This window comes from Aegilops tauschii, chromosome 2, assembly GCF_002575655.3.
Source record: "Aegilops tauschii subsp. strangulata cultivar AL8/78 chromosome 2, Aet v6.0, whole genome shotgun sequence".
NCBI lineage: Eukaryota > Viridiplantae > Streptophyta > Magnoliopsida > Poales > Poaceae > Aegilops > Aegilops tauschii.
In genome coordinates, this window is record NC_053036.3 from 387,725,731 (window position 1) to 387,742,489 (window position 16,759).

The 16,759-nt window shown below is 43.2% G+C and overlaps 1 protein-coding gene across 1 annotated transcript; it reads right to left on the minus strand.

Moving 5' to 3' along the window:
• Window positions 1–12,845: 12,845 nt before the first annotated feature.
• Window positions 12,846–15,948, minus strand: LOC109751427 (protein FAR1-RELATED SEQUENCE 5-like). The gene is made up of 5 exons (XM_020310319.1): window positions 15,502–15,948; window positions 15,064–15,177; window positions 13,739–14,232; window positions 13,264–13,646; window positions 12,846–13,165 (listed from the first exon to the last, which is right to left on the minus strand). The coding sequence occupies exons 1-5, from the start codon at window positions 15,946–15,948 to the stop codon at window positions 12,846–12,848; spliced, it is 1,758 nt and encodes a 585-aa protein (XP_020165908.1).
• Between the last annotated feature and the right edge of the window lie 811 nt (window positions 15,949–16,759).

The window sequence follows — 16,759 nt, forward strand, 5'->3', positions numbered from 1 at the left end:
TTGATGTTTTGTTGATGATTTTCAAAATAGCTAGCAGAATTTCCTTATCTTAATATTTGAACTTCATTCTTTGGATAAGTGAACTTCATCTTTTTATTACAGATGACGAACTTCCTGTTGTGACACCGTCGAGCATTGATCCAGCTCTTCTGAAAAGATACAATGAGTTGTACGCTGCTGTTACGAGGGTTTGGAAGGACAAGAAGAAGAAGTATGGTTTTTTTGAAATTGTTTTGCTCATATGTATTTTCTAATTTTGGTATTTTACCCTTTTTCTTTGTTTTTATTTTTTTTAGTATCTTATGTTTTAGTTTTTCATAAAAAATTCAAGGACATGATTGCTTTTAAAACTGAGATGGCTGATATTACCATTGGCGAAGTTGGTCAATCTTTTTGGGATAAAGGGATGCTCACTACAAGCCTTGTAGATCTTGGGGTTTCTTTGCTGGTAGATAAGTTTAAGGGATCTCCGACAATGGTTGCCCCGTACCATATTTGTGTAAGAATGCAGAAATTTTTGTTTTATTTATTGATTTTCTTTTCTGATTTCGTGCGACGACCTGTTTGCTTGAGCACTATTTGATTTTTGGTTTTGTTTTGGCAGACAAATATTTGGAATGGTGGTACTGTAGGCAGGAGTGTTAAAATGATGTTATCTTCAAAAGCCGAGGAGCGTGTTGATAAAAAGGATATGGTGAGTAACGTTTTTATGTGTCGAAAACTATATTTTGTGTGTTTGTTTTTATAGTGTTCTGTTTCTTCTTCTTATAATAATTTTTTTATTTTTCGTGCTTCGAACAGGTCCTTTTTGCAACTTTTGATCCGCCAGAGACGAGGGATGGCGTTGGTCATTATTGTGTAGTTGCGTTAAATGTGAAAGAAAGGCGGTTTGAATTTCTTGACTCGCTCAATAAACCTGGCAGCCCTGATGCGATCTGGGTTTTTAGGAGGATGGTTAAAAATACAAAGCGTGCATGGAAAGAAGGTAGCTCAAGTTCTGATGAGCCGCTAAATCCTCCTACACTTGATGGATTTGTGTTGAAACATGTCATTGTCCCAATGCAGCCAAATGGGTGTGTTCCGTACAGCCCCTCTCCACCATACTGCTGAAGTTTTTTTATTTCATTTTGTGAAACTGATGTTTTTTATTCTTTTATTGCAGACATGATTGTGGATTCTATATGTTTCAATTCTTGCAGACATGGGATGGTGTTCGAGTTGCTCAGTTTGGGGTGGGCACATTGTCTACATCAAAAAGGCCATGCTCTATAGTTGGCTCCCATCGAGAAAGTGTTGCCTTGATTTAACATCACTTTAAATTTTTGCAGATAAAGGTTGTTTTAGTGAACTTCTTTATCCTCCCTTATTTATTTTTTGTCTACTGCTTGCTTCTGCTTCTTATGGGCTTTTTAACTAGTGTGTTTAGTTAAGTGCGTGATTTAGAATGGATGTGTATATTTTTTGTTGTGTTAGTGAGCTGCATTTGTTGTAGATAAAGTTAGCTGCATTTATTTTTGGGGCAAGTGAGCTGCATTGTTCTTTATAAGTGGGCTGCATTGTAGTATACAAGTGGTCTACATTGTTGTATACAATTATTCTGCATTGCTGTAGACAAGTGGACTGCATTGATGTAGACAATTGGGCTGCATTCTATTCTTTAGTGAACTGCATTTTTTATAATAATGAGATGTATTACATATTTTTGGTTTTGTGTTTTGTGCTGAGTGTTTCCATGTTTTTTCTACACGTTTTTAGGTTTTGATGGGGGGCTTCATGAAGGTTGTACGTCACTGTTCGAGTCCTAGTGTTCTGAGGTGGTTATGGAGGATTGTGCCATTGAAATCTCTCCAGATAATTCTGGTTCTTTGGCTGGAGATGGTTTGAACACAGTTGTGGCATCTGGACCTGATGGTGGAATTATTTCTCGACCTAGCTCTCCACATGATGTATTTGATGTTGATGATGATGTTTTTGTTACGCCGTGTCCACGCGTCACTAGGACTTGGAGTGCAGCAATTAATCGTCCTCCTGTGGATGAGGTTGAAGTATTTTCGAACATGAGGGCAGGTGAGAGGGCTTTTAAGTTGAGATGCTCTATAGAGAAATTGAAGCCTTCGAGGTTCAAATATATTGAGGAGGCGAGGAAAATAAAGGATCTTGTTCTCAACAAAGATTTTGTAACCAAATACCACGAGTAAGTTTCATGTGTGTGCCCTTAATTCTTTTTGTGTGTTTTGTTTTTAATTTTAATTTTATTTATTCCATCTGTGTATGTTTACTGCAGGAACGCGTTCTTTATGGTGAATAGTCCTTTTGGTGATGTTGATACTTACACTATTGACTATATCTATAATACATTTGGCAAAGGAGCTGTAATAGATTCGTATCTCATGGATTTTGTCATCAAGTACTGGAAGCAAGAACCTGAATTGGGTTTAGTTTATCATGCTGGTGAACGTGTGCTACTTTCACCTTTATTTATCACGGTAAACGTGTGCTGTCATTTTTTCTATTGTATTGGTTTTTTCATGTCCATGCGTGCATGCATGGTTTATTCTTTTTTTCATGTCCTATTTTTGTTCTTTTTCTGTGCAGTATGTTCTTCAAATGGAAACCTTTGTGATGAGAGATGATGAATTAAACCCTATGTTGCAAGTTGTGCGTAGCCCGTTTGTTTTAGAAGATGCAGTTAAGCAGTTCAAGGTTTTTCTGAGCGACGATGTAAACCTGTTGGATGCAAAACTGGTAAGTCCATTGTTTTCCATCATTTATTTTCTGCTTTGTTGCATTTCTTTTTATAGTTATTTTTGGAACAGTGGTCCTAGTGCTACGTGTCAAATGAACTTTTCATTTCATTTTTGTTTTTTTTGATGTGAACAGATTATGATGCCGCATTCCAAGGATGGTCATTATTCCCTATACACGATGAACCAGCATCACCAGACGTTTGATATCCATGACACTAGGAAGTACATTGGCCATCCTAATGTCACGACAAAGTGGCGCAGGACTGACTACCACTCAGATTGCACTGAAGTGGTATGTCATTTTTTCTTGCCAAGTGCAAAGCTTTTTTGTGTTTCTCCTACTGCACTTTTTTATAAACTACACATGCAATGTTAGCACACATACAACCACACTTGTTTATGTAGTGCACTGCAACATATGCGTGACAGAACTGCATTTTAAATGACCTCACGTGCATTTAAAAGAGGGACTGTCTAGACGTTGAGAACAACTTTGTATTTTTTTGGTTCGTCTGAATAGTAATTTGATCTGTGACGTGTGTTATTTTTACTTTGTGCTTCCTTTTTTTGCCAAATGAGGAGGATGACTCAGCTGCTGAAGGCGATTTATGGTGAAAAAATGTATAAATCTAAGAACCACCCCGACTGGGTTAAATTGGCAGAGAAGCCCTCTTACCCGGTCATGCCAGCGCAGGGAGCAAACGAGGGCGGAATCTATGTTCCGAGGTTAACGCAGTTGTATGACGGCCAACGTCTAGTTGAGAAAATTATCAAATCCGACATAATACCTTCTATGTTTCTTCTTTTTCTTGTTTCTTTTTTTATTATTTGATTTTTTTTCACTTTTGTTCTTTATGACAACCTTTTTTTAATCACCGGTCTGCAATTTTTTTATTTTTCTTTTCAGCCTGCTATTGAAGATTGGAAGGCGGAGTACATGTTCCAGCTGTTGTTTAATCCTTTGAACATGTTGTATTATGGAGACCTGCCGCTTGAGCTACGAGATCCGATTGCGGACCTCGGGTTTACTTCCCTGTCGCAATCACAGACGCAGTAACAATCATTTGGCATTGTTTCTCTAGGTAAAAGCGTATGTATGGACAAGAACTAGGGTTCATGTTGTGTACTGTGTGCTGCCTAAGGTAGATAATGTATGAAAAGACTTTTTTCTGTTGTTGTGTTTCGTCTGCTTTTTGTAGCAGCGTATATGGACGAATTTGTATGTGTATGTGTATTTTATATAAATAACTCATACAGTATATATATATATGTGTATATTTTTTTGTTGGCCACCATGTTCTGTGCGAACTGGCATTTTTCACGCTTATATGTATCGTACGTGTCCTAGAAACTGCATTGCATGTGATGCCAAACTTCTTCGTCCAACAAAAAGCACTGCATTTGTCTACAAGTTTGTGCTGCACCTGTATTTTTTTGCCGCACTTGCCGCAGCCCCTGTATTCATGTGTGTATCCAGAAATTGCATTGCTTTATGATACTGCACTGCTTTGCCTAACCAAATGCACTTCATTGTCTAAAGTTGTGTCCTGCAGTTGGTTTTTTATTGTTTGTACGGTAGGGTGGGGGGGTTGGCGTGCCCCCTCCCCCCATTCTTTTTAGTTGTCTATAGATTTGTATTGCTCATGTATTCCCTGTACTTAGCGCACTGCGTGCATTAGCGCGAGGCCGAGAGGGGGGTAGGAGGGGGGTCGTGGCCCCCCTCCCCACCCCCTGCGAGGCCGAGCCTGGAACGAGCCGGAGCAGGCGGCGACGCAGCGTGCCACGGCGCCGCATGCGTAGGCGAGTGCGTCACACCCCACCGCCTCCCTGTCTATCTTAGGGGTGTGGCTCTAGGGCTGCGTGCGTCCTAGGGTTGGAAAAACAGAATGTCCGCACTGCGCCTGTCAACCAAGCGCACTGCGTGCGTTAGCGCGAGGCCAAGCATGGGGGTGGGAGGGGGTCGTGACCCCCCTCCCCACCCCCCTGCGAGGCCGAGCCTGGAACGAGCCGGAGTAGGCGGCGACGCGGTGTGCCGCGGCGCCGCATGCGTAGGCGAGTCCGTCACACCCCGCCGCCTCCCTGTCACACCCCGTGCGCCTATCAACCAAGCCAGGGTGTGACGTGGGATTGTGCCGTTGTAGCCAAGTGAAAAGATTCGCCAAGTGGAGGAGGCGGTTTGACTCGGGCTAGCCGTGGTAGTGTTCTTGATTGGCTGGAAAAAATAATCGTCTAAGCGAACTGCAATGCTTTATTGACAGCACATCTTCGGTCCCATACCGAACTGCACCGCGGACTGCATTTTTTTTAGGTGAGGGGTACTGGAGTTACTTGCTAGTTGTGCATCGTTGGGCTTTGTTTGTTTTGGGCTATGAGAATTTGTTGGGTCTGTTGAGGTGTAAGACGCATTGGGCCCAAGTCAGCCTGTTAGCACGGCTGGTTCCCGGTGCGCTGTGTGTGCGCTCTAATGTTTAGTCCCACCTCACCCGCGGAGACCGCGCTCGACCTGTTTATAAGCGCTGGCGAGGCATCTCTATCGCACTCCTCTGGTTACTTGTTTGGGCGCTTATACACGGCGCTCGCTGCTCTATGCTCTCTGACCTGTGGGCCCATGTGTGCCTGGCCCCATGCATTGTGGCTCAGAATGACTCGCCTACTGTGGGCGGAGACGTATTACAGGACTGGCTGGGGCCTGGTTGCACCTGGGTGGTAAAAAAATTCTTTATCTGAAGCATTTTTTCTTTTGGAGTATATATATTTCGTGGTAGTACAAATGATGTCATTTGTACTGCTTGCACCAACATTGAGTACTGCACTGCGTGTACCAAGTCTGTGTGTTGTGCACTGCACGAAAGTTGGTGCATCCCCTGTCGTTCTACATTTAAGCATGTACCGCACTTCATGTATACACTTTGTGAACTGCCTTATATTTGTTCTATGAACTGTATTCATGTCTGTTTAGAATGGTCCGCTGATTATATTTTTTTAGAAATATTAATATTAATGTTCTTTTTCTATAATTACTATTGTGGACTGCATGTGGACACATGTGTACTGCTTATTTTTACGATTGTGAACTGCATTAATCTTTCTTTTTTAGGTATGAGTTGTAGTCAGATTACTTAATTTTTTTGTTTAACGTTGTTTTTTAATATGTTTTGTATGTGTGTACTATGTTTGGTATCACACATTAAATTTTTCAAAGTTGTCTGGATACTTGTTCTAATACAAAACTAAGTTCAGCAAAAGCAAATGATCACAAGCAAACTGACGACACAGAAGCAAACAACAGAAAGAAAATTTGATGATAATTCTAAAACGGCATTGTTTTAACAAAAGAAATGTTCGATATGAAGCAATGGACATAATAAAAAGCTTGCAGACATGAAACAAAGATCAACACAACCACTAAAGTAAAATGAAACTAAACATAGCCCTGATTATTTCCAGTTGTTGTATTGGATTACAGCCTTGTTCTTCTTCTTCTTCTTCTTCTTTACTTCTTTGTCTCTTTTTGCCCTATCCAGTCCCATTATGACATCGTATATGATTCTCCATGACTCATATGTTGCGGATGCATCTATTGCTGCATACTTGATAAGCTTCTATGGCAGCGGGCAAAATCCCCACAGAGTATGGTCCTCCTTGCGGGTTTTTTTTCTTCATGTCATGGTAGTGAATGTCTATCATCCTGCCGGCAACATCAGCCAAAGAGTCAAACTTCTTTTTATTATATGGGTCTCTCCATTCCACCTGAATATCAATGTAGTTATCGGAGATGATCTCCAATCCAGATAGCTTCAGCTTGCTTTTGTCTCCTTCAATGGCGAATCTAACAAGGTGTACTCACCATTCATGAGGAATTTGTCTAGTTCCATTGGCCTGCAAGATGTTTGTATAGACTGAATATAGTTTATTTTCTTAGAACTACCAATGTTTTTTGTTTTTTCTGAAACTGAAGTGCAATATGAATACCTGAATCTGTTGCAGTGAGTAGCTGCTAATACTTTGTTCAGCATAACTAGTAAATCTGATAATAGATTGCATAAACAATGCATGTTTTGTGCATGTTTGTATTCTTGAATTGAATTTCATGCATGTTTTGTATAGTAATGCTGCAGTTTTCTATTGTACAGTCAAATAATTTGTATTTGGTAAAACAAAATAAACAGCGTGTACCGCTAGATCATATAATTCAAGAATTGAACACATGAGTTACATGGAGCCAGATGAAAACTGTCAATGAATTCCTATGCCATGCTTTTTAAAAATGAGAACCAAAGTTTAAATAATGGCAATTGCGGTGAAGAAAATTTAAAATCAATATTGACAAGCAATAGTACAGATTGATAGTTATTCTGACCTGTCTTTAGCTGCAGAGATGTGGTAGACAAGGCATTCTTTTTCTATGCATAGCTGGAGCACTGCTGCCCGCTGTGGCTTCACGTAGTGCGTGTACTCGACATCAACGCCAACTAGTTTGACGGGCATTCCACCGAGCTTCCTCCTGAGCGTGGACAGCATCTTGTCCACGTCTTCACCCTTGCTTGTTCAAACGACATGGAGCTTGTGGTTGCCGTGGAGATCGACGTCGTGGAGCTCCCTGGTGTACCTGCGGTGCTGCTTGTGCAGAGGTGCATCCGCCATGACTCTCCTGTGCTCTCTCGTGTTTATTCTGGAGAGAGAGGTTAGTGAAAGGAAGTGTGGAGAAGAAGATGCAATGGGGTTTTTGGGGGGACGAAGCAGTTGTGGGGCTGTGTTTTCTCCTCTGCTCTCCTTGATAGGACGTGGGAGAGGTGGAGCGGGGTGGTAGCATGGTGGGGCTGTGTTTTTAGTTACGTGGCAACTGCAGAGAGGTTCTGCTATGAGGATGCTGTGTTAGTGCGTTGGAAATCCGGAACATCGTCGCATCTTTTTTCATGACTAGTTCAGGTATGCACGCAACTGTCAGAAAATGTGATGATTGTGTTTTTGGTGAATTTTCCTAGTAAGAGCACTTCTTCGCTATCAGAACAGAATTGCATATGTCCACGTAGTGTACTGCATGGAAGTGAAATTTATTCTTCGTACACTGAATTATATCAGATCAGGATTCACACAGATGTACGCACATTTAGTTTTTTGATGGAGTTCTTTCTTTTTTTTTCTCTTTTTTTATTTTTTGATGGTAATGCAACTTTTGTGTGGATGGAGGGTAGTGTGGGTAGGGGTGTCGGACTGCTTTGCTTAACTAACAGGGCTACATTCTTCATTTTAGCCATACTGCATTGCAGTAGAAAGAGAACTACATTCCAGAAAAAAGAATACTTCGTGCTTCCACGTGGCGAACTGCATTGTTGTAAGTCGCAGACTGCATTTGTACGTTTACTTGGGGCTTCCTACGTTTTATTTTTTAATAGCTAACTGTAGTTTCTGGCAGTGCCCACGCACATTCATCAAAGAAAAATGTTTCTAATTTTTCTTTGATGTTTTATTTTTGTACTTTATTGTTTTTTTAGTGGGCCGTGTTGGGCCTGTGTTCGGGGAGTGAAGACGCATTGGGCCCAAGTCGGCCTGTGAGCACTGCTGGTTCCCGGTGCGCTGTGTGTGCGCTCTAATGTTTAGTCCCACCTCGCCCGCGGAAGGCGCGCCCGACCTATTTATAAGCGCTGCCGAGGCAGCCGTATCGAACTCCTCTGGTTACTTATTTGGGCGCTTATACACGGCGCTCGCTGCTCTATTCTCTCTGACCTGTGGGCCCATGTGTGGCCGGCCCCATGCATCGTGGCTCAAAACGACTCGCCTGCTGTGGGCGTAGATCTACTACGAGACTGGCTGGGGCCGGTTGCACCTGGGTGGTCAATTTTTTTAATATTTTCTCTCAGGTATTTTTTTCCAATATAGGGGCATGCACTGCTTAGTAAATCATCCATGCACTGCATCGATCAGGGTTCTGTACTGCATGTGCACGCATTCCGCACTACACATGTTTGCGCTACATTTTTGTGCACTACATGGGTAGCATTTTTCTTTATTGTTTTTTCTCTTACGTATCCTTTTTCTAGTGTACGGGTGTGCACTGCTTTGTTGGCTTTGTGTGCACTGCATTCGTCGTAGTCCTGTGCTGCAGGTGTACACATTTTGCACTGCGTGCATCCTTCTTTGTGCCAAAGTTGTGACTGCTTTTACCAACGCTGCGGACTGCATGACTTACATTTAAGGAGTGCATCAAGTGCACTAATTCTACCAAAGTTGTGCACTGCGCGAAAGTTCTTCTCTTGTGCTTCATTTTGAGCATGTACTGCACTTCATGCACACATATAGTGAACTTCCTGATGTTACTTTGGAGAACTGCATTCACTTTTATTAAGAATGGTGTGTGTATTATAATTTTTTAGAAATAATTATTTAATGATTTGCGGTTAGTTCGTGGGAATTGCTGCAGTCAAAGTACACCTTTTTTGGGTCCTTTTTCTTTGGTAACATAAGCCTTTATTGATTGTCCTTCATTCTTGGTAACATAATATTCTTTGACTCCCCTTCAATTTTTAGTTTTGACCTTTTTGCATTCCTCTTCTATAAATGTAGGCCAACTTCTACCCTTCCTTTGCAGTTCATTTCTCCTCTAGCCGCAACTTCTCTCCTTTCTCCAGCCTCTCTTTATTTTTTTTCCTTTTCTAGGCTTTTGTTGTGATGGCTCTAGGCCCCTGCGCAAATCTCTCCTGCTGCGGCCATGGTTGTGGTGTGCCGACGCACTGCGATTGCTCAGCTTGCTCGGAGGCCCGTCGTGCTCGTCGTGGGGGCAAGGTCTTGTGCCGAGCTGGGCGAGCGGAGCAGCTTGCATATGGAATAGTATTCATGGAGGGATTGGATATGGGCCACATCAACGTTGCTGCATTCTATTCCGCCCTGCTTCGCCGCGGCCTTGGCCACACAAGTCCTTTTGTTCATCAGCTTAAGCCAACAGATGTGGAGACTCACTACAAGATCGTATTTTTTGCTTGATCTGATTTTTTCTTTGTTTTTTCTTTTTTTGTATAATTCCATACTATTCTGAACTTCTAGTTTTTTAGGAACGCACTTATTTTGTTTTAATGAAGTGTACTGCACTGTGTACTTATATCTTGTTTTTATTTTTCTGCTTGTGTGCATGGAGCTCGTGTTTTAGTTTGCATGGTTACAATATGTGAACTGCTTAGATATTAGATGAGCACTACTAGTTTCCACAATTTTTCCTGCTTGTATGGTGTGTACTACATGCAGGTAGTCTCAAGAACTTCATGATAGTTATAAGTGTACAGCTTGTTTGCAAGTTTCGTACTGCATATTAGATTGCGTTTAATCTGTACTGCCTGTTGGACTGTTGTACACTTCATCTAGCTCGTGTCTGTACTGTGTGTAGGTTTTTACTGGTCTGTGCAAAGTATGAGAATTGTACTGCTAGTATCGTCGCCAAACAGTTTTAATATTTTTTGCAGAAAATTCCCCAATGAGCTGTTAGGTATCTCCGGCTCAAGAAGAAGGGAATTCTCCAAGTTGTTCTTAGTAATGGACACCTTAAACCAGCCAAGTACCGTGTAGGCGTTGACGGGCGGCTGTGTCTGCAGAAAGGATGGAAGGATTTTGTCATTGATAGTGGCCTAAAGTCTGAGCAAGTTGTTGTCCTCAACTTCTTTGAACTCGAGGATCGTACGATTAGAATCACGTTTGACGTGATTGGTTAAGGTTATGAGGTTGATTTGTAATAAGTACTTTTGTGTGTCGAACGCTTCATCTTTTTGATGTGTTTTGTAATAAGTACTTTTGTGATCTGAACCGCTTCAATTATTATTCAGAACTTCGTGCTGCCAGTGAGCTAACTGCATTTTTTTTCATGATTTTTGGATCAAAATGTGTCAATGTTTACTCTAGCCTGCTATATATATATGGTATACTCTATACACCATTTCTCTTTACATGGTTTAGTTGAATAACTCATAGTCAGCGGGAAATTTGTGTTTACACAAAATTTAAACTGATACATAAGTCGTACAGATAAGCAACTGCTATGTGTATGATTAATTTATTAAAGTTCATCTATTTGGTCGTTAACCTGCTGCTTCTCCGCGGTTACTGGAGCGTGTCTAATGTCGCACTTTCTTTTGTTTTTCGTGGTGGTGTTGCTAGTTCTTGTCTCTGCACCGTTGTGTTTGTAGCCCCTGGCGTGCTGGTTGATGGCGGCTTTTGTTTTTCAGCGCTGTGAACCGCATCCTTCTTTGCTCCTCGCGTGCTGGTTGATGGCTGCTTTCATTTTACAGTGCTATGAACTGCATCCTTCTTTGGTCCCCGCGTGCTGGTTGATGGCGGCTTTTGTTTTTCAGCGCTATGAACTGCATCCTTCTTTGCTCCCCGCGTGCTGGTTGATGGCGGCTTTCGTTTTCCAGTGCTGTGAACTGCATCCTTTCGTGCTCCTACCTTGTTTTTTTAAAGTGTTGTCGTTCTCGGTTGTTTCGGTACAGCAGCATTCCCTTGTGGTGGTCTTGTTGGCATTGTTTCTTCATGTTCTTCGTCCTCTTCACTCTCTTCTTCTTCCTCCTCTTCTTCATCTGCTTCTTCATAAGCCATTTCTTCTTCAGTCGTGTCACCATCTTCTTCTTTGATTTCATCTTCTTCGTCTTCCTCATTTGAACTTGTTCTTTTGGGACAGGTTCTTGAATTTTGTCTCTTCCTCTTTTTGCAGATGCTACAACGTCTCGGTTTCGTCCATTTCTTAGTGTTGTGAGTGGAATTTCTGTTTGGTTGTGCATCGCCATGTCCTCATTTTTCTTGTTCATGTCTTTTTGTACATGTCCTGGAATTGTGGTCGCTGATTTCATTACATGTCTTGCACCTTATTCCTAGTGGGTGACCATCACTGTCCAGCTCAGGCTGTGGCTTACTGTTTTTGTCATCATTTTTCTCCTTGCATGCAACATTTTTCTGGGTTGCGTCGCCCCCTTTCTTCCTTCCTCTTGTGTTTGAAACAGGAGGTGGAAGAATTGTTTCTTTTCTGATAGCGCCAGTTGCGTTGTGTTCGGTATTTTCTACTTGCTCGGCATTATTGTCATGCTGGGATTTCTCTGCTTGCTTTAGTTTTGCTTCTTCTTCTTCTTCGTTGAGCACATCAACTTCCTCGATCAGTGCCCTCATACCAGACTCTGTGGCACCCAGCGTCGGACCTTGTTGCTCTGTTTGCAAGGTCCATTGCTATTTCTGTGAGCAATTTTCTACGGCAAAAAAGCGAGCTTCCATCTGGTGTTGTTTGTTCATAGTCTCTCATGTCAAACGTTGCATTTGACCTTGCGTTACGGGTGTATCTTTTCATGATGTACACCTCAGGAATCTTGAGTACTCTCAAATGAGAAAGCACGCATAACACATGGACGCAAAAGAGCCCTGCAGACAACACATGATTTCTTTGTTTTGTAAGTGAACTGCATGAAATTAATAAACACATATTTTTTTCGTTATTTGTTCATTTTAAAGAAGTGAACTTCATTTGGTTTTGTAAATTACTCATGCATGTCTACTTTTAAAGTTCAGTAAGTGAGCTTTCGTGCATGACTATCAGAAACTAGAATTTTTTTTGCTAGGAGTCGCACCTGTGTGTGTCCAGAGTTTGCACTCACATTCGTAGACACCATTCTTTTCATCGGCGACCACTTGGAAATTATGCCTTGCCCAGTCAAATGCATCCGATCTGTTGTAGTGGTGTACGAGATACTATGGCAGGTTCTCAGGGCACCATTCTGCTCTGAATGTAGTGCTACGGTAGAGTGTTTCTTTGAAATCTGCAAACACTGCCCTTGTATACACTTTTAATAGCTGAACTTCGAACCCAAACTGGGTTGTTGTCTTTACCTCTGACTGCATGATCATAAATGCACTGTTATGAACCAGAGATATGAAAAAATTGTTTATTTTTGTAGTTATATTTTAGCAGTTTTTTATGGACATTTTGTTTACCTCATTTGCTACTGTCTGTGCGTGCTCGACAGCCTTCCTGGTCTGAATGCACTTGTCCACCTGCTGAGCAAACAGATGGAGATCATGCTTCTCTTTGACAAAGTTTTTCTTTAGTATGCGGTTCATGCTCTCGCTTCTCTACGTGGAAGTCATCCGAGCACAGAAAATTTCCTTGTAGTAAGCCGAGATCCACTCGTTCCTGTCATCCCACAGCGAATTCATCACTTCGTCGTTTTGCAAGTTGTATCTCTGATTGAGGTCCTTCCATGCTCGTTCAAATTCTGACGGCATTAGTGGGTGGTTCAGCACTGCATTGAGGTCATCCTTGAGTTTCTCGTGCGCCTTATACAGCAAGGCGAGGTGGTCTTTGTAATTCTTCATGATATGCCACCGACACAACTTATGCAGTGTATGTGGGAGGATAGTTTTTAATGCTGCCTTCATCGAAGAACACTGGTCTGAGAAGGCACAAATAGTGTTCTTTTATTAAGTTTTTTGGTGTGTGTAAGATATATGGAAGAAATATAAGTATGCAGGTGTTGTTGTTTTTTTGTACCTGTGAGCATGCAGATTGGAGGCTTGTTGTTCATACACCTCAGAAATGTTTTGAAAACCCACTTGAACGATGGTATTGTTTCATCTCGCACGAGGGCAACAGCAAATATGGTGCTCTGTAGATGATGGTTCACTCGCACGAAGACTCCCAGCGGCATTTGGAATTTTTTAGTTTTATACGTCATGTCAAATGTAACGCAGTCTCCAAAATCTTCATACGATCCTTTGCAACTTGCGTTGGCCCAAAAGACGTTTCTTACACGGTTATCTGCATCAATGTCATAATCATAGAAGAACTCTGGGTTTATCTTCTGCATCTTCTCGAAGAAATCCAGAAGTTTCTTGACGTCGTCTTGGGACTCTTCTCTGGCAAAATTTTGTTTCCTGCATTTTCAAACGCAATGCAAACTCATCTCATCAAACAGGAAATAATTACCGACAGAATGCTCAAGTGATATGCTCTGTGATGTGCTTACTTGTTTACCCAGTCGCGGCTAGTATGTCCCATGTACTGCAGACCACCGGACATACGCGACAGCGTTGACATCATCTGAGTGTGTGTGTGGTTGTCCAGTTGCATGTCTTTCACTAACTGGTCTATCAAAGGATCGTCTTTTTTGTGCGATCGCATGTGCAAAAGCATCTCGGGGCTTTCCAGCATCTTGTGATTGTGGTTGAGTTCAACCATTTCTATCACAAATTTGCCATCCTTCCTCTTTTTGACTCTAATCTTTGCCTTGCAGTCAATCCTTTTTGATGTCTTCTGACGTTTCCGGTGATAATCTGACATAGTCTGCTTGTGCGTCCCTTCTCTTGAGCAGACAATGTAGGCATTTGTCCTATGTTTTGCCCTCTTGCGTATGCCAAACCCTGTACATCTTGCATAATTGTTGTAAAAGTCCCATGCCTTGTCGTACGTGGTGAACTTCATTCCAGCGGCATGTATGAGGTTCAGCGGCATGTTTTTATCCTGCATTAAGTGCAATACTCTATGAGATCATTTGTTCTGTTTCTTATTTTTAAATACGAGGAGTGCATACGAGTTTAATAAAGCATTGCAATGTTCCTAAGTTTTCAGAAGAATCCAATGTATTAGATGCTAGGTCAAACCTCACAAGAAATATCAGTGTGCACTGCAATGTTATCTGAATGGACTGCAACTGTTATTATTATTTTCAGAACATAAACTTACATGTGTGTAGAGTCATTCACCCGATGGTGTTTGCAGCTCGCCGGGTTGTATTGGACATGGCGGGGTTATAGCAGATCTGTGTAGTTGAGGATCTCGCGGTGGCAATAGTGAGGAGGATTTGTACCTGCTGTTGACTTTTGACCAAGGCACCGTTGGTGGTCGCAGTGTCGAAGTTGATGCAGCAGGTCTGCTTGGAGCTCTGTTTTTCGGTGCAACAGGTGGACGCTGAGCTCTGTTATGGGGTGCAGCAGGTGGACGTGATGGTAATCCAGTGTTGTGACGATGTCTTAGTGGATTGGTTTGAAATTTTTGGAGCGGTGGCACATCATCATAGTCATAATCATCATCTACTGCAACATCGTGTTCAACTGCATCATCATTGTCTGTTCGGACATGCTGTCCAAATGTAGTGAACTCGTGCTTATACTCTGGGTTGAGAACTATTATTGGCTCATCTTCATCGTCATCATCTTCATCATCCCGTCGGTGAGTGCCCTCCCAGACGAATGTGACATCATCGTCATCTTCGACTACCTCTTCTTCCTGGAATAAATCCTCTTCCGGAGAGTACTGCACCCTGTTTGTTGTCGTGAAGAATCCTCAAGGAACCTCAGGGGTAACCCAGCCAGGATCTCTTTCAGAAGAAGCTTTACTCTTCTGAAAGTTGTTGTTCTCAGTGTTGTCAATTATGCGTGGCATTTTGTATCTGCTGAACGTCATTTCCTGCACACAAAATGACTGAGCTGCATTGTCAGGTTAAATGAACTGAATCATGTGAACTGCAATGTGTTTGAAAGGGTACTGCGAAGTATTGCACGCTGACTGCATCACCCCGCAAGGTGAACTGAAGCAACGGCACTGCATCGTTATCCGTAATGAACCTAACAAGCGTACTGCATAACCAAGCAAGCGTACTACATAACCGAGCAAGTGCACTGCATTTTTTCCCGCAACGAACCGAAGCAACCGCACTGCATCATTTTTGGAGGCGTACTGGACAGCATGTACTGCTTTGTCTGGAGGAAGTAGAGGAAGTGTATTGCTTACCTCGTGTTGCAGTGATTTCTTGCGTTTGCAGGAGGAAGTTCCCTTCTCATCCGTCTGCACAACTTTTGCATTCGCCCGTGCAGTCCACTTGCCCTTCAGAAGTTCATGAGCGGTCTGGACGTTGCTCAAGGTGAACGGAGATGGAGGATTTTCTCTGAAGGTCGTTGCAGACTTAATCCAAGAAGCTGTCATGGATAAAGGAACCTTGCACACAGTCCTCCTTGCTCGAATTGGTTTGATGTCGAGGCAGCAACGGGCGTTGCTCAGTTGCTGCCGCTGAAGAGGCGACGGGCAGTGGCGCTGCTTGGCCGCTGCCGCGGAAGAAGGCCTAGAGGGGAGGGGCGGCGTCGCTGCCGGCCGCCGCCGCGGAAGAAGCCAGGGAGGGGAGGGGCGGCGCCGCTCCCAGGCCGCTGCCGCGGGAGAAAGCGGGGACGGGAGGGGCGACATCACTCCCAGGCCTCTGTCGCGGTAGAAGGCAAGGAGGGGAGGGGCGGCGGCGCTCCCAGGCCGCTGCCGCAGAAGAAGGGGGGAGGGGAGGGGCGGCGCCACTCCCAAGCCGCTGCCATGGTAGAAGGCGGCGAGGGGAGGGGTGGCGGCGCTCCCAGGCCGCTGCCGCGGTAGAAGGTGGGGAGGGGAGGGGCGGCGGCGCTGTGGTAGGGGATGTGCAGAATAAGGTGGGTGTATTAGAATAAGACTCTTAAGGGGTGTTATCATAATAGACCCACCCTATATATATATATATCCAAGGGTGCTTTCAGGTTTGCGAGCCAGGTGCCACCAAAGTTATGCATTGTGTATATGAAGTTTTAAACATCCCAAATATTCCTACATATATTTGGCCACTTCCAGGTTGTTCTTGACTTCTGGCCCCTCTCATCGATCTTCGACGCGCCCAACCATGGGCCCACGCAGTCAAAGTTGTGCATTGGAATTTTGAACATCACAGACCACCCTTTTCACTCATATATATTTGGGCCACATGCTGGTGTGGTTGTCTTCTGACCCTCTCTAACGTTATTTTTTGCTGCAAAGACTCTGATGACGCTCAACGGACACGGGTATAATATCTTAACCGTGTGTGATACAAGTGCGTTGTGAATCACCACGCCTGCGCAAGCGCGAGGAAAGGTGGAGGTACTGGCTCAACCGTGTGCGATGCAAGTGCGCTGTAAAATTACCACGACCGCACAAGCGCGAGCAAAGGGTGGGGATACTCGCTTAACTGTGTGCGATGCAAGTGCGCTTTAAAACCACCACC